Source organism: Kogia breviceps, chromosome 1, assembly GCF_026419965.1.
Source record: "Kogia breviceps isolate mKogBre1 chromosome 1, mKogBre1 haplotype 1, whole genome shotgun sequence".
NCBI lineage: Eukaryota > Metazoa > Chordata > Mammalia > Artiodactyla > Physeteridae > Kogia > Kogia breviceps.
In genome coordinates, this window is record NC_081310.1 from 17,842,215 (window position 1) to 17,868,279 (window position 26,065).

The 26,065-nt window shown below is 41.0% G+C and overlaps 1 protein-coding gene across 4 annotated transcripts; it reads right to left on the reverse strand.

Moving 5' to 3' along the window:
• Window positions 1-25,734, reverse strand: SLC30A10 (solute carrier family 30 member 10). Of its 4 annotated transcripts, none has more exons than XM_059039831.2 (4): window positions 16,593-18,967; window positions 15,774-15,851; window positions 9,576-9,815; window positions 1-1,967 (listed from the first exon to the last, which is right to left on the reverse strand). In XM_059039831.2, the coding sequence occupies exons 1-4, from the start codon at window positions 17,230-17,232 to the stop codon at window positions 1,468-1,470; spliced, it is 1,458 nt and encodes a 485-aa protein (XP_058895814.1). In that variant the 5' UTR covers window positions 17,233-18,967; the 3' UTR covers window positions 1-1,467. The 4 variants fall into 4 exon arrangements, with proteins under 4 accessions (XP_058895814.1, XP_058895819.1, XP_066883887.1 ...); XM_059039836.2 differs by lacking the exon at window positions 16,593-18,967 and adding an exon at window positions 25,284-25,734 and having other exon boundaries at window positions 736-1,967; XM_067027786.1 differs by having other exon boundaries at window positions 736-1,967; window positions 15,774-15,889; window positions 16,593-16,883.
• Window positions 25,735-26,065: the final 331 nt, after the last annotated feature.

The following is a 26,065-nucleotide window of genomic DNA, read 5'->3' on the forward strand; positions in this document are numbered from 1 at the left end:
TTAAATGGTGTTTGTGCTGGAAAATGTGGGTGCTTCTTCTGTTCCCAATCCAGCATTTCTGATGAGAACTGTGAAGATTCTAAACTGTGCAGACTCAATGCTTAGAGCCCGAGGGATGATCTTTTTCAGTCAATTTTGCAACCCATCAAAAATGATTCTAGTTCTTTAGCGAGGCACCTCTCGTTTTCTTATATTTATTTTGAGACTGTTCTGGTGAAAATATTTCTGCCTAAACAGTTTGTTAAATTCATGCCAGGTGTTTCTCCAGTACATGGAATGAAAATCAGATTCTAATAGATGTATTTGAACTTGATAATATGGGTCAAGAGACATAAAAGAAAAATGTAAGCTCCTTGAACCACATTAAAGGCAGCAATTTAATTAATTCTCATTTCTCCCTTGGACATACACTTTTCCATCAAACTACTAGTTGGCAACTATAGTAAATACTTTAAAATATGTCTAATTAAAGGAAAGTCAATCTAGCTTATTTTCTGGGCAAGAATGCACACTCAATGCCGTATATTCTCCTATCCCGAGAATACTCATTTTCTCCTGGTAAATGCTACATAGATCAATGTGATCATATAAAAGAAGACTGAAGGGAAACGTGGGCAAATAAGTAAATCATTAATAAGCAATAAAAGAAAACAGTCCTAAATAGACTGACTCTAAAAGACAGTATATAAGTACTGTGTCATACTTAAAGAAGTAGAAATATTCCCACACTTCCAAGTGGGAAAAAAAAAGCATCTTATGTATTTGGACATTTGAAACATCCTATAGCTGTAGTTCAGTTCACAGCAGAAAGTCTTTTTCTCTCCACCTCTCAAAATGAAGAAATCATCAAAATGCATTTTCTTCCTGCCTTTCCCCACCCCCAATAAACTTGACGTCCTCTAATGTTCTGAGAATATTTTCTACCTTACTAGGTATTTGTTTTACGTTTATTCAAAAATTAGTCAAAGAAAAAAATTTCGGCAGTTATAGGACTACCTAACTTTCCTGTTTTATGATCTCCCAGTGGAATAGAAAAGAATAGAGCTATTATGGTTCTTAAGGGGTTTTTTTGATGTGCTTGGCTATGAGCTCACCTGAGAGTCAGCTAGCAGTTCTAAGCAATTTCAAACAAAAACTACTTTGAATCCTGTGTCCACAATTATTGAGTCCCAGCCTTCAATGCCCCTGATATGTATACTAGTGCATTTGCTTCGGAAAATAAATGTTCAAACAAAACTGTTGAAGAGCAGCATGAAACACCCAGGATAATGGAAAAGGGTTCTCGGTCACATAAAAATTAACAGACAAGTTCAACTAACATCCCAAACGGCCAACCCCCCAGTGAACCCAGAGCGTGCGCACACTGTAAGTGCGATCAGAGTCTATGACCCACAGATCTCTTCCCACAAGCCCAGCTAGTGGTTCCAAAGTGCCTCGCCTATACAGCTTACTGATGTGGACACCAAACTAAAAATGTGTGCTGTTGACATAACGTGAGTCCTCCTGAGATTTGCTAAGAGCTTGTCCGTGGTCACTCAGACAACCTTCCAAAGATACTTCAAGCGCCACTTCTGCTGTTTGTCGCCTCCCAAGGCCATCATTCTGGGACAAGTCCAGTGGGGGACAGCCATTGCGCTCGGCACAGCCATTGACGTGGGCCAGAGGCAGCGCCCCGGGGGGACAGCACAGCTGCTTGGCGCAGCCCTTGGAGATGCAGGGTGAGCTGCAGAGCAACTGCAAGTCCTTCTCCTCCAGGGGCCCCTTCAGGTCCACCTTCTCAAACTGGATGGTCACATTGTGGATTCCCATGTTGTGGAAGATTTCTCGAATTTTTATACTGGCATCCTGATCTCCCCCGTCTTGCTGATACTTGATGTGCAAAGTGGCAATGATCTTCCCACTTATAAGTTCCCAGATGTGAACTTCATGGACACTGCTAATTCCGGGCACGGCAGAGAGCTTACTCACTAAAATAGGGGAGAGAAAACGATAGCCAAGGTGAGGGCTCCATTTGAAACATGGAACCACCACGGGAGGATAAGGTTCCCTTAAGCATTCTCACCAGAATGATGTAGTTACTAAGAATAACAGGAAGCAAAAGAGCTGTACCGTATAGGGCTACATCTTCCCATACAGTTTCCCATAATCTTCTTCTTCCTCTCTGAATTCCTCTACCATACACTGTTAGCCCATAAAACGCAATTCAAGAAAATAAGTTTCATAACAATCCCCCCCCCTCAAAATGCCCAGGGGGGTTGAGTTTACAAGGCCTTCGACGCTCTGATGGACTGGCGTGGGAATATAAAGTAGGATGCCTTTTTTAAAGGGGATTTGGCAATGTGGATCAAAAACCTTAACCAGGGCTTCCCTGGTGGCGCAGTGGTTGAGAGTCCGCCTGCCGATGCAGGGGACGCGGGTTCATGGCCTGGTCCGGGAAGATCCCACATGCCGCGGAGTGGCTGGGCCCGTGAGCCATGGCCGCTGAGCCTGCGCGTCCGGAGCCTGCACTCCGCAACGGGAGAGGCCACAACAGTGAGAGGCCTGCGTACCACAAAAAAATAAAAAAATAAAAACCTTAACCAGCAATTCTAATACTAGGAATTTAACTGAAAGAAATAACCAAATATTTATGTACAAGAATGGTTTGGACAATGCTTTTTGTGTTAATGAAAAAAAATGGAAATCCTTAAATCAATTATGTGATAGAATATGATACAGCTGTGAAAAAGTGAGTTACATATTAAGGATATGAGAAAGTGAATATAATGTATTTTTAAGTGAAAAAGCAAATAACTAGAATGTATATGTGGTATGATATTGTTTCCTATTTTTTTTTAACATCTTTACTGGAGTATAATTGCTTTACATTGTTGTGTTAGTTTCTGCTGTATAACAAAGGAAATCAGCTATACATATATATATATCCCCATATCCCCTCCCTCTTGAGCCTCCCTCACACCCTCCCTATCCCACCCCTCTAGGTGGTCACAAAGCACCGAGCTGATCTTCCCGTGCTACGTGGCTGCTTCCCACTAGCTCCCTATTTTATATTTGGTAGTGTATATAATAAGTCCATGCCACTCTCTCACTTCATTCCAGCTTACCCTTCCCCCTGCCCATGTCCTCAAGTCCATTCTCTACGTCTACATCTTTATTCCTGTCCTGCCCCTAGGTTCTTGAGAAACCTTTTTTTTTTAGATTCCATATATATGTGTTAGCATATGGTATTTGTTTTACTCTTTCTGACTTACTTCACTTTGTATGACAATCTCTAGGTCCATCCACCTCACTACAAATAACTCAATTTTGTTTCCTTTTATGGGTGAGTAATATTCCATTGTATATATGTGCCACATCTTCTTTATCTATTCATCTGTTCATGGACACTTAGATTGCTTCCATGTCCTGGCTATTGTAAATAGTGCTGCAATGAATATTATGGTACATGACTCTTTTTGAATTATGGTTCTCTCAGCGTATATGACCACTAGTGGGATTGCAGGGTCGTATGGTAGTTCTATTTGTAGTTTTTTAAGGAACCTCCATACTGTTCTCCATAGCACCTGTATCAGTTTACATTCCCACCGACAGTGCAAGAGGGTCCCCTTCTCTCCACACCTCTCCAGCGTTTATTGTTTGTAGTTTTTTTGATGATGACCATTCTGACCGGTGTGAGGTGATACCTCGTTGTAGTTTTGATTTGCATTTCTCTAATGATTAGTGATGTTGAGCATGCTTTCATGTGTTTGTTGGCAATGTGTATATCTTCTTTGGAGAAATGTCTATTTAGGTCTTTGGCCTGTTGTTGGATTGGGTTGTTTGTTTTTTGGATATTGAGCTGCTGAAGTTGCTTATATATTTTGGAGATTAATCCTTTGTCAGTTGCTTCATTTGCAAAGATTTTCTCCCATCTGAGGGTTGTCTTTACATCTCGTTTATGGTTTCCTTTGCTGTGCAAAAGTTTTTAAGTTTCATTAGGTCCCATTTGTTTATTTTTGTTTTTATTTCCATTTCTCTAGGAAGTGGGTCAAAAAGGATCTTGCTGTGATTTATGCCACAGAGTGTTATGCCTATGTTTTCCTCTAAGAGTTTTATAGAGTCTGGTCTTACATTTAGGTCTTTAATCCATTTTGAATGTATTTTTGTGTATGGTGTTAGGGAGTATTCTAATTTCATTCTTTAACATGTAGCTGTCCAGTTTTTCCAGCACCACTTATTGAAGAGGCTGTCTTTTCTCCACTGTATATCCTTCCCTCCTTTATCAAAGATAAGGTGACCATATGTGTGTGGGTTTATCTCTGGGCTTTCTATCCTGTTCTATTGATCTATATTTCTGTTTTTGTGCCAGTATCATACTGTCTTGATTACTGTGGCCTTGTAGTATAGTCTGAAGTCAGGGAGCCTGATTCCTCCAGCTCCATTTTTCGTTCTCAATATTGCTTTGGCTATTTGGGGTCTTTTGTGTTTCCATACAAATTGTGAATTTTTTTGTTGTAGTTCTGTAAAAAATGCCAGTGGTAGTTTGGTAGGGATTGCATTGAATCTGTAGATTGCTTCGGGTAGTAGAGTCATTTTCACAATGTTGATTCTTCCAATCCAAGAACATGGTATATTTCTCCATCTATTTGTATCATCTTTAATTTCTTTCATCAGTGTCTTATAGTTTTCTGCATACAGGTCTTTTGTCTCCTTAGGTGGGTTTATTCCTAGGTATTTTATTCTTTTTGTTGCAGTGGTAAATGGGAGTGTTTTCTTAATTTCACTCTCAGATTTTTCATCATTAGTGTATAAGAATGCCAGAGATTTCTGTGCATTAATTTTGTATCCTGATACTGTACCAAATTCATTGATTAGCTCTAGTAGTTTTTTGGTAGCATCCTTAGGATTCGCTATGTATAGTATCATGTCATCTGCAAAGAGTGACAGCTTTACTTCTTCTTTTCCGATTTGGATTCCTTTTATTTCTTTTTCTTCTCTGATTGCTGTGGCTAGACTTCCAAAACTATGTTGAATAAGAGTGGTGAGAGTGGGTAACCTTGTCTTGTTCTTGATCTTAGTGGAAATGGTTTGAGTTTTTCACCATTGAGAACGATGCTGGCTGTGGGTTTGTCATATATGGTCTTTATTAGGTTGAGGTAAGTTCCCTCTATGTCTACTTTCTGCAGGGTTTTTAACATAAATGGGTGTTGAATTTTGTCGAAAGCTTTTGCTGCACCTACTGAGATGATCACATGGTTTTTCTCCTTCAGTATGTTAATATGGTGTATCACATTGATTGATTTGCATATATGGAAGAATCCTTGCATTCCTGGGATAAACCCCACTTGATCATGGTATATGATCCTTTTAATGTGCTGTTGGATTCTGTTTGCTAATATTTTGTTGAGGATTTTTGCATCTATGTTCATCAGTGATATTGGCCTGTAGTTTTCTTTCTTTGTGACATCTTTGTCTGGTTTTGGCATCAGGGTGATGAAGGCCTTATAAAATGAGTTTGGGAGTGTTCCTCCCTGTGCTATCTTTTGGAAGAGTTTGAGAAGGATAGGTGTTAGCTCTTCTCTAAATGTTTGATAGAATTACCCTGTGAAGCCATCTGGTCCTGGGCTTTTGTTTGTTGGAAGATTTTTAATCACAGTTTCAATTTCAGTGCTTGTGATTGGTCTGTTCATATTTTCTATTTCTTCCTGGTTCAGTCTCGGAAGGTTGTGCTTTTCTAAGAACGTGTCCATTTCTTCCAGGTTGTCCATTCTATTGGCATAGAGTTGCTTGTAGTAATCTCTCATGATCCTTTGTATTCCTGCAGTGTCAGTTGTTACTTCTCCTTTTTCATTTCTAATTGTTGATTTGAGTCTTCTCCCTTTTTTTCTTGATGAGTCTGGCTAATGGTTTATCAGTTTTGTTTATCTTCTCAAAGAACCTGAAAAAGGTTTATTATTTAGTTTTATTGATCTTTGCTATTGTTTTCTTCATTTCTTTTTCATTTATTTCTGATTGGATATTTATGATTTCTTTCCTTCTGCTAACTTTGGAGTTATTTTTTTCTTCTTTCTCTAATTGCTTTAGGTGTAAGGTTAGGTTGTTTGTTTGAGATTTTTCTTGTTTCTTGAGTTAGGATTGTATTGCTACAAACTTCCCTCTTAGAACTGCTTTTGCTGCATCCCATAGGTTTTGGGTCATCGTGTTTTCATTCTCATTTGTTTCTAGGTATTTGTTGATTTTCTCTTTGATTTCTTCAGTGATCTCTTGGTTATTTAGTAGTGTATTATTTAGCCTCCATGTGTTTGTATTTTTTTACAGTTTTTTTTCCTGTTATTGATATCTAGTCTCATAGCGTTGTGGTCAGAAAAGATACTTGATACGATTTCCTTTTTTTTAAGTTTACCAAGGTTTGATTTGTAACCCAAGATATGATCTATCCTGGAGAATGTTCAATGAGCACTTTAGAAGAAAGTGTATTCTGTTGTTTATGGATGGAATGTCCTATAAATATCAATTAAGTCCATCTTGTTTAATGTGTCATTTAAAGCTTGTGTTTCCTTATTTATTTTCATTTTGGATGATCTGTCCATTTGTGAAAGTAGAGTGTTAAAGTCCTCTACTCTGATTGTGTTACTGTCAATTTCCCCTTTTATGGCTGTTAGCATTTGCCTTATGTATTGAAGTACTCCTATGTTGGGTGCATAAATATTCACAATTGTTATATCTTCTTCTTGGATTGAGCCCTTGATCATTATGTAGTATCCTTCTTTGTCTCTTGTAATAGTCTTTATTTTAAAGTCTATTTTGTCTGATATGAGAACTGTTACTCCAGCTTTCTTTTGATTTCCATTTGCATGGAATATCTTTTTCCATCCCCACACTTTCAGTCTGTATGTGTCCCTTGGTCTGAAGTGGGTCTCTTGTAGACAGTATATATATGGGTCTTGTTTTTGTATCCATCAGCCAGTGTATGTCTTTTGGTTGGAGCATTTAATCCATTTACATTTAAGGTAGTTATCGATATGTGTGTTCCTATTACCATTTATTTAATTGTTTTGGCTTTGTTATTGTAGGTGTTTTCATTCTCCGGGGTTTCCTGCCTAGAGAAGTTCCTTTAGCATTTGTTGTAAAGCTGGTTTGGTGGTGTTGAATTCTCTTAGCTTTTGCTTGTCTATAAAGCTTTTAATTGCTCTGTTGAATCTGAATGAGATCCTTGCTGGGTAGAGTAATCTTAGTTGCAAGTTTTTCCCTTTCATCACTTTAAATATGTCCTGCCACTCCCTTCTGGCTTGCAGAGTTTCTGCTGAAAAATCAGCTGTTAACCTTATGGGGATTCCCTTTTATGTTATTTGTTGCTTCTCCCTTGCTGCTTTTAATATTTTTTCTTTGTATTTAATTTTTGATAGTTTGATTGATATGTGTCTTGGTGTGTTTCTCCTTGGATTTATCCTGTATGGAACTCTCTGCACTTACTGGATTTGACTGAATATTTCCTTTCCCATATTAGGGAATTTTTCAACTATAATCTCTTCAAATATTTTCTCAGTCCCTTTGTTTTTCTCTTCTTCTTCTGGGACCCCTATAGTTCAAATGTTGGTGCATTTAATGTTGTCCCAGAGGTCTCTGAGACTGTCCTCAATTCTTTTCATTCTTTTTTCTTTATTCTGCTCTATGCTAGTTATTTCCACTATTTTATCTTGCATATCACTTATCCATTCTTATGCCTCAGTTATTCTGCTATTGATTCCTTCTGGAGAATTTTTAATTTCATTTATTGTGTTGTTCATCATTGTTTATTTGCTCTTTATTTATTCTAGGTCCTTGTTAAATGTTTCTTGTATTTTTTCATTCTATTTCCAAGATTTTGGATATCTTTACTATCTTTACTCTGAATTCTTTTTCAGGTAGACTGCCTATTTCCTCTTCATTTGTTTGGTCTGGTGGGTTTTCACTTTGCTCCTTCATCTGCTGCATATTTCTCTGTGTTCTTATTTTGCTTATCTTTCCTTTTTTTAAAAAATGAAACATCAGTGTATATTATATATATACACAAAAAAATGATTTTTTTAGATAGATTAAGTCTTGTTTTCTTGAATGACTGACACAAAAATATTAAGAGTGGTAATTTCTGGGTGGTATGATTATGAGAGATTTCTATTTTCTTATTTAGGCTCTTCTATATTTTCCATATTTTCTAAAATTAGTATGTATATAGAAACATGGCATTGAACAGTGATTATGAACAACCTGTAGCCAGCTAGAGTTTGAATCCCAGTTAATCATTTACTACCTGCATGACATTATAAAATTTACCCAGTCCCTCTGTGCCTCGGTTTCCTTCTCTGTAAATTAGGAATGATAATGACAGTATCTCATAAGTTTATTTTAAGGATTAAAATGAGTTAATATAAGTAAAGCACTTGGACAATATTACCTAGCATGTAATAAGTATCATAAAAGTGTTGCTATCGTTATTACAATCTAATTTTTTAAATATCCGCTTTTCAATATATATATATATAATTTTGTTAAAAGGCAATATAAGCCAATATATATCACAAGTTGCTTTGTATATGCTTATTTTGTTTTTTTCCATTGGCAAACAAGCCCCTGGAAGGAAAATGATGCTGTATATCTGCTCCTCGGAGCCTCTTTTACCTCCGTCATCCTCTGCCTGCAGCACTGGGCAAAGAGTAGCATGCAGGACAGTCACACTGTAAATCATGCCTATAGGGGGAAAGGCTAGCCATGGCTGTTCCGTATATTAAGACCCATCAAATCTAATTTCAGCTATTTGTCATGAAATAAGGTCTTCCAACTTTCAGCTGCATAGTGGGCCTGGGCTATAGTTCATGTTTACTGGCTACTGATGAAGTAATGATAGATAGAATAATAGCAAATATTCATGAAAAAAAAATTTTTCCTATAAAAACTTCATCTCCATTTAGAAACACTAGAACTAAAGTTGCACATTCAGTTTCTCACCAACATCTGGAGAGTTCCCATTCAGACATTCTATAAAGTCTATAAAAATGTTATATCCTCAGATGCACATAAACTCAAGTGAGAGTTTGACCTTCTATTTGAGCAAAGCAAAGAAACAGATTCCACTACTGAATGAGTGAATTTAAATATGGTCCATTTTACTGTGTTATAGGACACACGGTGACTTGTGTGCCCACAAAAATCAGTTAACTAAGAAGCAGGATCTAGAATAGGAAGGAATGACTCATGTTTTCAGAATAGCAGGAATAAAAATCAAGTCCTGGGCAGAGTGAGCTTATCTGAGTTAGAATAAATCTCTGACATGAAAGTAAATAAACAGCCCAGGAATAGGTATTGCCCAAGCAACACATTCTTAAAAATCTGCAGTAGAGTCAGAGAATGATGGGCTAAAAAGGACCTTTGGTTCTTGGAGCTGTGAGTCATCTTAGTAGCAGCAGTCATCTACAAAACGTGCGAGTATGTCTCCATTGCTTTGTGATTTAAAGTATTTCAGGATACAGAAATCAAACACTGCTCTGAAATAATGCTGGCCCTTTGGCCTGAACAACATTCACTGGGCAGTGGTTCGAGATAAGAATTGCATAACTTACTCAGCTCTTCCATGTTGACGCCTTTGGGGACCATCTGCAGCAGAATGGCAGCAGTCTCCTTGATGAGTGGGAAGGCAGATGACAAAATAATGATGACCATGATGACAGTCAGGCTGGGGTCAATGTAGCACTGCCAGTTACATGGGTCCCCATGTTTCAGGGGAAACACATAGAATATGATGGCCGTAATCACCACAACCACCGACCCCAGGGCATCTCCCATCACATGTAAAAGTACCCCTGCGGGGAAGAAAGAAAGACCAATAAAGCCCACGTGACACTCACTGACTTGGCTTCCCAAGTCTATGAATACCTGTTGCTATTTGTCCTCTGTTCAGTTGGAACAGCAGGCTGGATTTGAAAGCAAAAATCAATGGCCACTGCTGCACAGAAAACAAAACCTCAGGCCACCATCCCAGGACCCAGAGAACCTGGAACAGCCTAGGAAGATTCTGTCTGAGCTGCAGACACCTGTGGGAAGATGGACTGTGACAGTTCAAGGTGCCACATTGCTGCTACCTACCACCCAACAGAGGGCACCAAGCCGGAAACAGACGCTATGCAAATGGTGTCTTTTCCTTTCAGACAGGTGTCTGTGATTTAAATTGTTTCAAACATTTCTTTTTTTTTGGAGGGGGGTGCCATGCGACATGGTTTGTGGGATCTTAGTTCCCCAACCAGGGATTGAACTCAGGACCACGGCAGTAAAACCACAGAGTCTTATCCACTGGACCACCAGGGAATTCCCAAACTTTTTTTTCCTAATGGAAGTCTAGTTGATTCACAACGTTGTGTTAGTTTCTGGTGTACAGCACAGTGATTCAGGTACACATATTCTTTGTCATATTCTTTTCCATTATGGTTTGTTACAGATAAATATAATATTTACATTTATTTATTTATTATTTGTCTTTCCTCTACCTTGATCCATTTCCCCCTTCCCTAAATGCATTTACCTACTTCTCACTTAGCCTGTGGGCACTTAAACTGCCTTTGGTTTAAGAGGTCCTCCACAGTGTCCAGCAACCTTCCCACTAAATAAAGAGCCCTTTGAAACAATAAAATAACATTTAAACTCTACAGATAATAACAAAAATTGTGGATGCCTTTACTTAAGGGAACCGCTTCGAAAGTTTTCAGTTATGATACAGAAAGCGTGTAATTCTAAAGAAGATCTAAGTGTCCAATTGTGTGCTGGACATAGACTGAACTGGGATCTAGTGAATGGAGTGGAGAGTTGTTAGGATTATAAACACAAAGTTGTTTTTCTTTACAGAAAGCAACATCAGGATCTTTCTTTCCAAAGTATGGTTTGCAGACCAGAAGCACCAACATCACCTAGAAGCTTCTGAGAAAGGCAGAATCTCAGGCCCCACCTCCGATCTATTGAATCGATTCTGCATTTTAATAAGATCCCCCAGGTGACTGAAATGGGCATAAAAGTTTTCAAGGTGCTGCTCTAGAAGAAAGTATATGGATTGACCCTCCATGTATCCCAGATCCACCCAGTAGAATTAATAATCCAAAATACTACCAACTCACTCATGGCTGCAACCGAATAGTTCCACTTAGAAGAGGCTCCTTCCTGCTGGCAGCACTTCTAAGACCCTGAGTAGCATCATAGGTCGAATGGCATTTTGTAAACACACTAAATGTAGTTTGTGGCAACCTCCCCCCGCCACCAAAAAAATACAAGAATAAAAAGAATCCCCACATCTCCTTCTGGCTGAGTGTTTACTTATGGTAATAGGGTCCCGATTCAATAAATACATGAAGTAGTCCCATTTTTAAATTCTGGGCCCGCTTCTTCCCACCCCACCCCTATGGGAGCTTCTTACTCCCCAGTCCCTGTCCTCAGCCAAAAAGAGAAACTCAGAATGTTCCCAAGAGTTGGTCTCTACAGCTTGTTTCTCCAGGAGGAACTGAAGATCAAAGCTTTAACCTTCTCCAGGATAGTACAAAATACTACCACAAAAACATGAAGACCAAACATTTCCTATATGCACTCGACATCATTTTCACGGCCTGAGACCATGTTATTCTCTTTTTCATAGATGTGAGCCTCGTTTCCTCCATTAGACTATAAGTAACATGAAGGTGAGGGTGGTACCCTGCATTTCCTTTGTTTGTATTTTAGCACTGGAGGCATACAATCTAGGCACTCAATAAAAAAGTTTTCTGGTTGGTCAGTCATAACTCCCACGACATAGAGTACCTTCTGCCTTTTACTTAATTATGGTAACTGTAATGCTAGCTAACATATATGCACCAGACATTGTTGTAAGTACGTTGCATGTATTTACACATTAAGTCCTCTTAAGGACTCTCTAAAGTGGTTACTCTCTCCACTCTACAAATGAGGAAACTGAGGCACAGAGTAGCTTAGTAACTTAACCAAGAGCACACAGCTAGAAAGTGTTTGTGTGGGAATAGAAATCTCCATAGTATGACTAGAGAATCGTTGTGCATCCTGTCCCATCTAAGTCCTAAATTCCAGTTTCAGGTTCTCCTTCTGAGAAATCTCACTAATGGACCCTAAGAGTTATATATATATATATTTTTTTTTCATGTGAATCATTCTTTATTTTTTTTGCATATCAAATAGCCAAGATAATGTGTTAAACACTTTCTGTAATAAGAGAAATATTTCACTTAAAAATATCTAAAAATTACGCAGATAACAGATTTCTGGCTTGTAGATGGAACCTTAGAGCTCCTTATAAGAGTTATATAAAAGAGTGTTCAAACTTATTTTTCACATAATCCACAGTAAGAATCTTATTTTGCATCCTAGCCCAGGCACAAATACACACTGAAACAAATGTTTCTTGAAAAAACAAAACCCATCCTTACATGGGATTTATTACTATTTTCTATTCTATTTCATTCAATTCTAGTTAGTTTTCAAAATGTTGATCATACTCTCCTAAATTGATTTTACAACCCAAACTATCGTGACCTTCCGTCTGAAAAACTGCTTACAGCTTCATTTCCCTACGTTCCTGAGATATTTCTGTGTGTTTTCTGGCCTCCCGTGCAAAGATGGTCATGATCTTCTGGGGACCTCAGTCCACTGGCAGGATTCTGGATCAGTGCGTCAGTAACTTCCAGAGGGAGCGTTATTCCCTGTGATGAGAAATCTCAAGGAAAGCTTCTCGAGAGATGAGCAAGACTCTGAAGAGGAGACAGCCTTCAAAGGGCAATAGTCCCGGGCAGAGAGACTCAGAGAAAAGGCGTTCCAAGCAGAGAACTCAAAGGAGGCTGCAGAAGAGGATGTGCTTGTCAGGCAACGTGGGAGACACGTGCGCTACATGTAGAGTCACAGACCCGATGGTCTCTGTGAGTCATGGATCTTGTGAAAGTCAACCTCTCTGAGCAGCAAGATTCTCACTGGTGAAATGGGAATAAGAATAACGTCTGCCTCACTTCTCAAAGAGGCTAGTTCTGAAGAGGACGTGATACTAGAAAAAAATGTGTATAAAAATCTAACGAAAACATAGCCTGTGTGTGTGTGTGTGTGTGTGTGTCAGGATAAACTGTTGAAATACTGCCATGATTTGCTTTTTGCTATTGACTGTCAGGACCGTAGAATAACAGAGTCAGTAGAACGCTTGGAAATTAATATGACCTAATCTGTAGCTCAACTTGTTAGTGACTCAGCTATCTTGAATACATTTGTGTTGCAGGCGGCCATCTCAAAGACTTTCAGGGATAATGTCTCATTATCATGCTAGTCAAAAGATGTTTTATTTTGTTATTTCTACATCTAGCTGAAATTTGAGTCACTTACGCATATATAACTTATAGTAAAAATAAAATGTAGAAATTAAAAAGAAAAAAGAGGACGTGAAACCACGTCTGAAAACCCACTGAGAAGCAAGTGCACAGAACTGATGGGAAGGCAATTCATTAAGCGAATCCTCTGTGCTGTTCCCATCAGCCATGTATCTCTCACAACAACACAGTGATGTCAGCACTGCCATTATCTCCCTTATGTAGATAAGGAAACTGAAGGTCCAAGAGGGAACAAGGTCACATAGCTAGTGGAAGGCAGAGACAGAACTCAAACCGGATCCGCCTGCCTAAGCCCTCCTCACCCCACGATACGTGTGTCTTAAGTGGTGGTGAGACAGGCTGGGACCTGGGACCTGGGACCCTTTGCTGCAGTGCTTGCACCTGGACAAGCATCTCCTTGAGCAACAAAATCAAGAAGCTCACTTGTATCTGGCATCTTAAAAAAAAAAAACCAACAAGCTCACAGATACAGAGAACAGATTTGTGGTTGATGAGAGGTGGCGGAGGGGCGGGCAAAATGGGTGAATGGAGTCAAAAGGTACAAACTTCCAGTTATAAGATAAATAAGTCATGGAGATGCCATGGACCTCAGGGTAACTATACTGATGAACCTAGTGGCAGGAAAGGAATAAAAACATAGACATAGAGCGTCGACTTGAGGACACCGGGTGTGGAGGGGGAAGCTGGGACCAAGTGAGAGAGTGGCATGGACATATACACACTACCAAACGTAAAACAGATAGTGGGAAGCAGCCTCGTAGCACAGCGAGATCAGCTGGTGCTTTGTGACCACCTACAGGGGTGGGGTAGGGAGGGTGGGAGGGAGACGCAGGAGGAAGGAGATATGGGAACATGTGTATGCATATGGCTGATCCACTGTGTCGTACAACAGAAACTAACACAGTGTTGTGAAGCAATTATACTCCAATAAATGTGTATTTAAAAATAATAATAAATGAAATAAGAAAAAAATAATAATACTGTACCATATATTTGAAAGTTGCCAAGAGAGTAGATCTTAAAAGTTCTCATTATGAGAAAAAGAAATTGTGACTGTGCATAATGATGGATGTTAACCACACACTGCTATTCATGTATTTATAATTATACTGTGGTCATCATTTCACAATACATACAAAGATCGAATCATTATGTTGTACACCTGAAACTAGTGTTATATGCCAATAATACCTCAATTAAAGAAAGAATAAAAAACAGAATGTGCTTTGAAAAGGCAAAGTGCTATGATGGTGAACTCCATCTTAAAAACCCATTAAATATATATATAGGATATATATGTCATTAATATATATTATATATGTAATATATATTAATAATATATATATTATTTATATTTAAACTGAAACTACAAAAAAAGGATAAACTAAAGAATTATGAGTTTTTATCACAGATCCTCTTTCCAAAAAGATTCACCACCATGTTTTTTAGGAATTCCCCTGTTGCAGTTAAATGTTTTCAACTAATTCATTTAGAAATGTTTAGGAGCTCATGTGCTACTGCTGTTCTTTTCTGATTTTCCCTCCAGATTCATTCTGGGTATCACTTTGTAAAACAGATGGGAGACTCTCAGAAATGAAGGCGTTTCCTGCATTATTTGTTTTTCTTTGTATTATTGACCTCTAAGCCCCACTTCAGGCTTCCTCAAACCACCTGCAGGTAAAGGGCTGCATAACTTTTGTTGAAATTCTCCATCAGATTAGGAATTGGGCTCTCTTGAATCACTCTGAAGCAAAATCTGTGCCCAAGAAGTTGGAAAGGGGAGATGTAGTGTACCATGTTCGTGTCTGGTGAGAAACCCGCTTTTGAACTCCCAGGGCTAAACTTTGCCCTGGGTTCATGACCTTGAGCGCATGGTAGGAGGGATGCAAGTGATGTGCCTTCCTCTGTCTCCCCAGAACCCCCCTCTTTGGACCTTGAGGTGGAGACTCAACTGAACCAACAGATCATCTCAGGAGTAGTTTTCTGACCAAAATAAGTGAGGCAATGAGGGTCAGTCTGCAAGGTCACTTGGGGCATAACCTTGGATAGATCCCACCTACTCTTTTCCAACCTTTATCAAAATGATATCCAATTCAAACAGGCTGCATTTTATGTTAGCAATATCCACGGGCAGGCAAAATCAAGCGGTAGCATGCCAGGGATCTGTGAGACTCTGGAGCAGGCAGCAGGCGCATGGGTCTAAGTGGAGCAAGGATAAATCATTAGCAACGCTGTCGCCCCCAGAATCGATGCCGTGATTAGGCAAGAGACCTAGGTAATAGTCTGCATGTAACCAGCCTACTTTCTAACACACCTATGAAAAGGCAAACAGAAATGAAGAGTCCAGCCCAGTCCGTGCGTAACACTGAAAAGGATTTCAGCTTGACCCCAAGTCAATCCTACCTCTGATATTCAGGGCTTCGGACTTCTTCTCCTTTTTCATAGTCTCTTCTGGTTCATTCTGCGTAGTCAGGGAATCACCTGCATTCAAAGAAGAAACCTTGTGTTGTGTATAAGTTCTACAAACAAAAAGAACCAATGGACTCAAAAAAACGTTTCGTTATTTTCAAAGCCCACTACCTCATCAGCCCCCCCACCTCTCCAAACACACAGCCCAGAGTGGCACATTTCAAAGCCCACTACCTCATCAGCCCCCCGACCTCTCCAAACACACAGCCCAGACTGGCACATTTTGGCCTTTAAATCAGCCTTGTGATTCACCTTTGGACTTCCTTCACACTTTCATCCAAGTTCAAACAAACAAACAAAAAAAGAGGTAGTGGGAATCCACCCCCAACTCCAAACCCATAACTCCCAGGGGGATGGAAGGATGGGAGGGAGAAAAACAGTGCAGATAGTATCCAATGGAGGAGGGAGGGGTGGGGAGCGCTATCTGTTGCCCAATCGTAATAACTGATTTCCGAGAGAATCAATACTCCTATACAAAGAGAATAGGGGGAGGGGAAAAGAAGCAAAGGGGGCCCGAGGACCCAGGAGGAAAAAGAAAAGAAATCGAGGGAATACGTTCAGTTAGCGTCACAGACTTAAAGCCGGCCGGCAGAGGAAATAGTTGTGGGGTTTTTGTTGTTGTTGTTTTGTTGTTTGGGGTTTTTTTGTTTTTAAAGCAGACAGGTAAAAAGAGGGCGTGGGGAGAGGAGGAAGGGACCGGGCGCGCGGGGGAGGGAAGGGCAACGCGGTCCGGAAGATGCAACCGAAAGGCACCTGCTACGTTGGCGAACACGGTCGCCCCCTTCTCGTCCTTCCTGTCCACCGAGGCCACACGGAGGGTCACGGCCGAGTCGCGGCCGGGGGCTGGCAGGGCGGCGGCGTGCCAGCGGCCCTCGGCGCCTTGGGGAGCCGGGAAGACGCCGCGAGGGCCGCCCCCGGCCGCCGGCTGCTGATGCCGCTGCTGTTGGCGGCGGCGGCCGCCGCAGCAGGCGAACCAGGCGGCGCAGTCCCGGAAGATGAGCAGCCCTACCACGTTGACGGCCAGCCCCAGGGCGCCCACGATGAGCACCAGCTCGGGGTCATCGATGCGCTCGGGCCGGGCCAGGCGCAGCACGGCCTCCACGAAGATGGTGAAGCAGAGCGCGGTAAGGAAGACGGCGTTGCCGAGCGCGCCCACCACCTCGGCGCGGGCGTAGCCGTAGGTGGCGCTCAGGCTCCCGCGCGGGCGCCGGGCGATGTAGCCGGCGCTCAGCCCCACGCACAGCGAGATCAGGTCCGACAGCATGTTGAAGGAGTCGGACAGCAGCGCGATGGAGTTGCCCAGGTAGCCCGACACCAGCTCGGCCACGAAGAAGGCGACGGTGAGCACCAGCATGAAAAGCAGCCGGCACGTCTTGCCCGAGTAGCGGCCCATCCCCGCGCCGCCGGTCGTCCCGCCGCCACAGGTGGGGCGCGGCGCCCTTGACTCTGCCGAGGCCTGGTCCCCGCCTCCCGGGCCGCCCTGCCCGCCGGCGCCCGGCCTTCTTATAAGGCGGAGGCGGAGGCAGAGCGGCCCCTGTCCCCGCACGTCCAGAGTCTAAAGGAAGGGCCGGGCGGCCGTATCTAAGGGGACCTTTCGCCGCCTCCCCGATCCCTGCCCCTCCCTTGCTGCTCGGCCTCCCTTGGCACGTGGCCACGGGCCAGTGTCTGTCCTTCTAAGGACGTAAGTGGGCAGAGAGGGGAGCTGCCGAAAAGAGGGGGCGTGCCTGGATGGCACTCGTCACAGACACCCCCTAAACACACGTGGTGTTCACCCGAAGACCCCTTTTCTCCAGTTCCTCCGGTCACCCGTGCCGTGACTGTTGGCTTTTAGTGATAAGGACCTTGACTGCTGCGGGGTGTGTTCGCAGTGGTGGACGTGAACACCTTCGCGTACGTGCCCTGACACCGATCCACTACAGATTCCCTAATAAGCCGGGAAGCACCGACCCGTCCCACCCTGCCCTTCCGGGTGCTTCCTGCCTTGCATTTTGCGAAGTTTGAGCTGATTGCTCACTTGGAGCCTGGCACTCCCTCCCAGCTCTCAGAAATGCAGTTTCTCTGTCATAGGTGCAGGTCCCTTGGCCACCAAAGAAGACAAGGCTGGCCTCCTCTGTGTACTTGTCTCCGTTCTCCATTGGAGAGAATATTCTCCTCACCCCCATGGGTCCCTCCCAGCATGACCTGATAGAGTTCAGTGACTGACCTACGTGAAGGCTTATTCCAAATAGAGCCTTTCTGTTGACAACAGGCTGTGTTCCAAGTAAACGTTACCCAGAAAAGGACTGTCTCCAGGACTCGGGGAAAATCCAAGGATCGGGGTCCTTGAAGATGGGTGTTTGCTCTTGGTCAGTTCAGGGAGCGGGGTGGGGGAACCTTGCAGGTTTCTTTATTGGTTTGTTTTGGTTTTATACTCTTGTCTCATTCCGAAAAAGATCTGAGGGTGAAGTCTGATGATCTCTCTTCTGCCTCCCCCATTCCCAACCCCTGAACTTTAACCATTCCTAAAAAAACACATCTGCTTTTGGCTTGGAGATGAATAAAAATGCTTCACTCCAAAAGAGCCACAGAATCCATTCAGGGAACATTCTAATTCTAGTCGCATTCATTGCCTTAGCCTTGTAAAGCATGATCTTGTCTTTTAATGGTCTCCGAGGTTCCTTAACAAGCATGCAAAAACTTCTTGTATCTGAGGGTTCCACTTTATATTAGATGAGCCTCAAAATTCTGGGAACCTGTAATGCATCCCCTTCCCACCTCCAGGAAAATATCCCTACACTGAGAACTTGAGGAAATTGATCATTTAAAGTCTTCTCGGGCTTCCGTGGTGGTGCAGTGGTTGAGAATCCGCCTGCCAATGCAGGGGACACAGGTTTGAGCCCTGGTCCGGGAAGATCCCACATGCCGCGGAGCAACTAAGCCCGTGAGCCACAACTACTGAGCCAGCGCTCTAGAGCCCGCGAGCCACAGCTACTGAAGCCCGCGTGCCAAGAGCCCGTGCTCCGCAACAAGAAAAGCCACTGCAATGAGAAGCCCACACACCGCAACAAAGAGTAGCCCCCTGCTCGCCACAACTGGAGAAAGCCCACGCACAGCAATGAGGACCCAATGCAGCCAAAAATAAATACATTTATTTTAAATAAATAAATAAATAAATAAAAATAAAGTCTTCTCTAGGGACGTCCCAGGAGGTCCAGTGGTTAAGACTCCATGCTACCAATGCAGGGGACACGGGTTCGATCACTGGTCAGGGATCTAAGATCCCGCATGCCCCATGGCACGGCCAAAAATAAAATTAAAAAATAAAATTAAAAAGAACCACCACTGTTATTTCAAAAATAAATCAATAAATAATGTCTTCTTCAAAAATTAGTATTACAATGATCAAAAACTAAAAATCAGTAAAGAGATATAGGCTGATGAAAGTTTTGAGGCTGAATGGTCTTGCACAAGTTCCTTAACTGTCTGGGCCTGTTTTCATGACTGTAAAATGAGGATAATAAGAGGGCCCTCTCATAAGGTTGTGAGGATTGAAGGGGTTAATAGGTGTAAGGTGATTATAACAGTACTATTGTAACAGATTATAATAGTAAGCACTCAATAAATGTTAACTGCTTATTTAAAAAAAAAAAAAGTAGGAAGAAAAAGAAGGTGTGGTTTGAAGAAGAGTGGGTAAGAGAAGGGAAGAACAAAGTGGTCCAGAGGGCCACATGATAGTATTAGTATTAGTATTAATATTAGTAATACAGCATGTGTAACAAAATTACTATTGAGCCACAGATGACACACTCTAATACAAGAAGAAGCTATGCCTAAGTACTGCAGACTATGAAACCCCTGAGACATGTAACCTATGACAGAAAGCCAAGCAGTCAAAATAAGAGAGAAAGGCCTTTTGGAGATCACTTGACAGCGCCAACACAGTCCCCGCTGGCTGCATTTCTCTGTCATTCACAACTGCAAGAAAAACCTGAGAGCAGCAGAAATATATCACTTGTGTCTGTTGCCCAGTCATTCTCCTAACCAAAGGCGTATAAGACGAATTATGTCTTTGCCCCGGGAGGGCAGTCAGTGGAACTAGAAAGCCAGCAGCTGAGGAAGCGTAGTGCCCTGCCCAGGACCTAGTCCTGACTTCAAGAAAGTCTAAAGACTAAGGGTGTCAACCAAAAGCACTTAAGGAAGATGTTCTGATATATATAGCTGTGTGTATATGTATATACATACATATTGCTCTGTGTACATATATATATAGTTGTGTGTAAATATACATATATATAGTTTGTGTGTATGTATACATACACATCTATATGTGTACAGGTTATACATATATAATCTAAATTAATTGCCCAAAATTTAGACTGCATCTTATAGTTACTGTGAATTATGAGGTTTCGGTAGCTTCTTTTTATTTAAATTTTTATTGGAGTGTAGTTGATTTACAATGTTGTGTTAGTTTCAAGCATATAGCAAGTGAATCAGTTATACATATATCCACTCTTTTTCTTTTTAGATTCTTTTCCCATATAGGCCATTAAAGAGTATTAAGTGGAGTTCCCTGTGCTATACAGTAGGTCCTTATTAGTTATCTATTTTATATATAGTAGTGTGTATATGTCAATCCCAATCTCCCAGTTTATCCCTCCCCCCCAACCCCCTGATAACTGTAAGTTTGTTTTCTACATCTGTAACTCTATTTCCATTTTGTAAAGTTCATTTGTACCATTTTTTTAATTCCACATATAAGCAATATCATATGATGTTTGTCTTTCTCTGTCTGACTTACTTCACTCAGTATGCCAATCTCTAGGTCCATCCATGTTGCTGCAAATGGCATTATTTCGTTCTTCTTTATGGCTGAGTAATATTCCATTGTATATATGTACCACATCTTCTCTATCCATTCCTCTGTGGATGGACATTTAGGTTGCTTCCATGTCTTGGCTATTGTAAATAGTGCTGCAACGCACACTGGGGTACATGTATCTTTTTGAATTATGGTTTTCTCCAGATATCTGCCCAGGAGTGGGAGCTTTTGGTTATTGAGCTCTGACTCTCTGCCTAGCCCCTGTGCTGAGTACTTTATAGTTATTATCTCATTTCATTCTCACAACAGCCCCATAAAATAAGACTTCAGAGATATTGTGGGTTTGGTCCCAGATGACCCCAATGAAGGCCGATGAAGCGAATATCACAATAAAGTGAGTGACACAGAATTTTTGGCTTCCCAGTGTATTTAAAAGCTATGTTTACACTATACTGTGGTCTGTTAAGTGTACAATAATAGCATTATGTCTAAAAATGCAATGTACGTAACTTGATTAAAAATACTTTCTTGCCAAAAATGATAACCATCACCTGAGCCTTCAGCGAGTCATAGTAGTAACATGAAGATCACTGATCACAGATCACAAAAACAAATATAATAATGAAAAAATTTGAAATATTGTGAGAATTTCCAAAATGTGAGGAATTTCCAATTCCTCCTCCCCCCGCCCCCCCACCACACACACACACACACCTTCTTGCCTCTCCTAAACCCTCGGAGCCCTGCCTACTTTGCTTGTCTCTGGATAAAATTTGCTCTAAAAGGAAAGCGAGTTACTTTCAGTGTCTACAGGACTGTCCGTGTAAAATGTTCCCATTAGGCTATAGCACTGCGAGTTACTTTCAGTGTCTGCAGGACTGTCCGTGTAAAATGTTCCCATTAGGCTATAGCCCTGAGTCAACGAGAAGCTTGTGAGAGCAGCTAATCAGAAGCCTGTTAAAAGCCTCCCCAGTAGCGGACTTTGCTGATTACTGGGCTGGAACTCCCTCTAGCAGGTTGGCTGGGGAAATGTAATGCCAGAACGGTGGTGAGAGAGAGACAAAGAGAAAGACAGGGAGAGAGAGGGAAAGAAGACAGTTTGGAAACCAAACCAAATTAATGTAAATAAATACACAGGAAAGGTATTTTGTTAAAAAAAAAAAACTTTTAAAATACAAACAGATATTTTAGATCTAAATTGTTGTACAGGGCAAGCCTATCCAGGACAGAGCTGCACGAAATTACCTTTGGTTTAAAATAAAAGCCAATGTACCGCACAGTATTTGTTCAAATGCAAGTCAAGGGCAAAGAGAGTTCTGTCCATTAAATTTTAAAGAAAACTCAAGCCTGAAAAATAATCAAAAAGAAAATGCAAACATAAAAGATAATGTGAAAGTCAAGGTAAATCTAATAAAGTAAACAAGGAGTAGTAAAAAAGCAAACAAAGCAAGTTTCATCCCTAAATCTAGAGAAAGAAGGTAGCGGGTGCCCCGTATTTCCTAGGATCTGAATCGACATGTTGTTTTCACCCCTCTTCCTCTTCCCCAAACACATTTATAACTCTCTTCCCCCGAATACACTCACACATATAGCCACCCAAATTTTGGACTTTAAACCTATTTTGTTTGCTTTTTTCTTTCGTGCTTGCCATTTTTACTTTTTTCATTTTGCTTTTTACTTTAGCCAAATCTGCTCCACCATCGCCTTTTCCTGTCAGAGATGGACACCCACTGGCTAGCTGCTGATCTATGGCTTCCAGACTCCCTGTCTCAACTAAATCTTCCAGACATTCTTTTCTCCCAGGTGATTTTTTAAATTTCTGCCTCCCTCTGTCTGATTCTTCAACGTATCTCACTCCATAAGTCCCAGAGAGGTTTAAAGTCTTTACAGTGTATACAGTCTGTTTTGCTAATATTTAAAATAAATCGGTGGTCTTATTTCTTACTCTTCTGTGATCTCAGACATAAAATATAACTCGTGTCAATTCCTACACCAGACAAAGCAAAACATGTAAAAGACCCATAGAACTGGGAGAGACTAAAGGCTTGCTAGGTAAAAAATTCTCTTTGGCCACACAGATCCCACCAAAAAAGGTGATGGATTATTTGATTCTGCTCACTAAATCAGGAGGTACCACAGTTCTTTAGTTTTTAGGTACTTCAAAATGCTTCGAGCTAAAATTTAGATATATAGAAAATCTTTATCCTAAATTTGGGTTGAATCTTTTGAAATCAAGAATCATTTTTTCTTCATATTTTACACCTCCTGGTTTAAATCAATATGTATGGATTAATCACATTTTTTCTTACACTAGGAGACAGCTGGGTTAATGTCAATAACTCAGATGTATCTAAGCCAAATATTTACCCTTTAAGCTTATTTAGGTGATGGGTAGGATATAAAAATGTTTATTTTAGTGAAAGCGATAAATACATAACTCGAGACATAAATGCTAAGAAGCTAAGCAGCTATCCTAAAATCACTTGGAAGGCTTAAATAGTCTAACATTTCTAATAGAAGAATTCAGCAAGACAAAAGCTACCAAAATAATAATTTTAACATAAGAACATGGACCTTAAAGCATTAGCTATATGTGTGTATAGTACCTAAAATAATAATTTAAACATAGAACATAAATCTTAAAGCATTATCTATATGTGTATATAGTACCTATCATTATAATTATTTAAAGTAGAATACTATACAGCATCAAACACTTCAAGAGAAGATAGATAATCTGGAATTAAGACAGTAGAAACCCATATGGTCAGGGTGAAATATTTGCCTTTAAGACTCTTGTTATCTGAGCATGGACATAAACATTGGAAAGCACTGCTTCCCAAACAAAGCCTGAACTAAGATCTACCTAATAATAATTCAATTTATAAAATAAAAGAACTATGGCTGTCTACCAAATTTTGCATTGGTCAAAGAGTCAAACTCTTTGCCTAAATTGCTTTTGCTATATGCAGGTAAATATCATATGTCTAGAGTAAAGACAAAATTAGAACTAAAAACACAAGTTTAGTAACGGTGACACTACCATTATCAATACTAACCATGGGTTTGATCAGCTTCCTTGCCTTAAACTTATATTTAGCAGCAAATATTTTTTTCTTGTATCAAATATGTGAATTTTATGATCTGGAACCCCAAGGAGTAATTTTTGCATGATGACTAATGTAAACAGGCATAAAACCTCAAGTTAACTAATTATTGTCTTTTACAAAAGATGAGGTCCTAATTGATTCATTAAATCAAATAAAGATACAGACTCTAGTTTCTTGTCTGTTCCCTTTTATACTTAACACATACTGTAGGGATTCTCATACTATACATTCTACCAGTAGGAAAACTTAGACCAAGATAGAATAAAGGACTGCTCCCAGCTGAGAAAGTTTACAATGGCAGGAAAGACAGGAGGAATACAATAAAAGATGCAAACTCTTACTCTGAGGTCCCTGGGCTGAGTTATATGATGCCCTGACTAGTAAGAGAAAACTTTTCAGCATCAAATAAGAAAAATCGTTAAATTTCTTAAAATCCAGATGAGCAATTAGAATTCAGTGATACCGGGTGATCACATAATTCAAAGCCTTGCATTGTGGTTTCTTTAAAAAACAATAATTAGTCTATACCAAGTGCCTATTAAGTGCTAAACACTTAGATTCCCATTAAGTCCTTATTGACTCCATATTACAGGTGGGTAAAGAGCCAGGTGAAGTAATTTGACAGCTGCCCTGTAGGAGAACCATGATTTGGACCTGGTCTGTTCATGCTGTACAACTCCTTAAAAAGCACTGGGAATTGCTCTTCTGCAAGAAGCTTTTAACATATATTTTTAAAATTCCTTTTGTGGCACTGAAGAAGCCTGGTTCCATCTAATAATTTATCTTTTGGAATATATTTTTTCGATTTATTGTTCTCTTCCAAGATTTAACTCAATCTTTTGAAGGATGACCCAATGAGTTTTGTACCCACTCCTAAGTCCCTCCTAAAGATTCACATGTAAATAAGCTTTCCTTTTTCTCAAACAGGACAGATGTCTACAATAAATAAATACAAATATTTCCATTCAGAAAAAAGAGCTAAGTTTACTAGATCATCTTCTTTATCTTTTCTCTCCCTTTTACATCACATTCCTTGAATATATTCCTAAGAGTTGATCTGCCTAACCAATTGTTTGCTCCTTTGCTCCATGTGAGCTGGTTATGTACCCCAGTATTTTTTGAACATAGTTTTAGGGGACATTAAAATATTATTTTTAAATTCAAACATAGTCGTGTCACGTCTGGGTAAACAAAAAATGAGTCACTAATTAAAGCAGACTGCATTCAATGGGCACCTCCACTTTCAAAGCGCTCCCTCTCTGGCCACACTTTAGTGCCTTTCCCCCTGTCTGCCTGTCTGCATATTTTCTCATTCCCTGTGACTAAAAAAGACCCCCATGTGGCCAGCTGCCACCCAGCTCATAAGGAACTTTGGACGGAAAGCGACCCTTTGGAGAAAGACCTTTAGTAAAGTCCGGGGGACGAGAGGGCGATCAAATGAATGGGGCCTCTCCCCATAGCACCCCCAGGGGCCCCCTAAGATAGCACCTGCCAGGACTCTGACCAAACTACAACATCTGAGGAGCCGTTTACCTGTTTCAGCGTCCCCCTGGGGCCCTGGAGCCGCGCAGTAACAGCAGTCCAAGAAGATGACATAGTTAAGAAGACTGAAGAGCAGCCCTACGGCTCCAGCACTGAGGACCGGTAACGGAGCCTCTGTCCTCGGGGGACCAGTGCACCTTTTGACAGCTTCAACCAGGATGCTGAACACCAGGGCCACGGCAAAAATGGAGTTGCCAAATGCTCCCACGACATCTGCCCGGAGAGAGCCAAACGTGCTCTTCCGGTGCTGTTTTATGCTGCTGGCCCTTACGCCAAAAAGACCAATGATCACGGAGACCAAGTGGGAAAGGACGGCAAAAGCATCGGAGGCCAACGAGAGGGAGTTGGCTATGTGGGAGGTCACCAGCTCCATCACGAAAAGGAGGGTGCTCACGACACACGTGAAGATTAAACGGAAGCTTCTCCCCGAGTATCGCCCCATGGCGCTCTGCTCTCCTCTGTCCCTCTCCCTTTCCTGGGAAGGCTGAGCTCTCAGGGGAGCAGCTACAGATGTAGTGCTTACAGTTCCTGGATAACTCTCCCCCCCTTCAGCCTTTCAGCACCTGTCATATTTGGAAATCACCTTTTACGGGCTGCTATAAAGCTATAAAACAGTTTAAAGGGAAATTAAGCAAGAGATATCACATGAGTGGGGACTTACAGAAATCGAGGACACTGACTTCCAGATATGAACTTGAGGACTTTCCTTTGTTTATTTGTTTTTGTGTATCGTTACAGACGTTAAGACCCTCTGTGTCTGAATCACGCAGAAA

Coding starts and splice junctions, on each gene's coding strand:
- SLC30A10 (XM_059039831.2), bottom strand. CDS start 17,232: ATGGGCCGCTACTCGGGCAAGACGTGCCGGCTGCTTTTCATGCTGGTG. Junction 15,852..16,592: donor CGTGTTCGCCAACGTAGCAG/GTGCCTTTCGGT, acceptor CTTTGAATGCAG/GTGATTCCCTGACTACGCAG. Junction 1,968..9,575: donor CGTCAACATGGAAGAGCTGA/GTAAGTTATGCA, acceptor CCCCTATTTTAG/TGAGTAAGCTCTCTGCCGTG.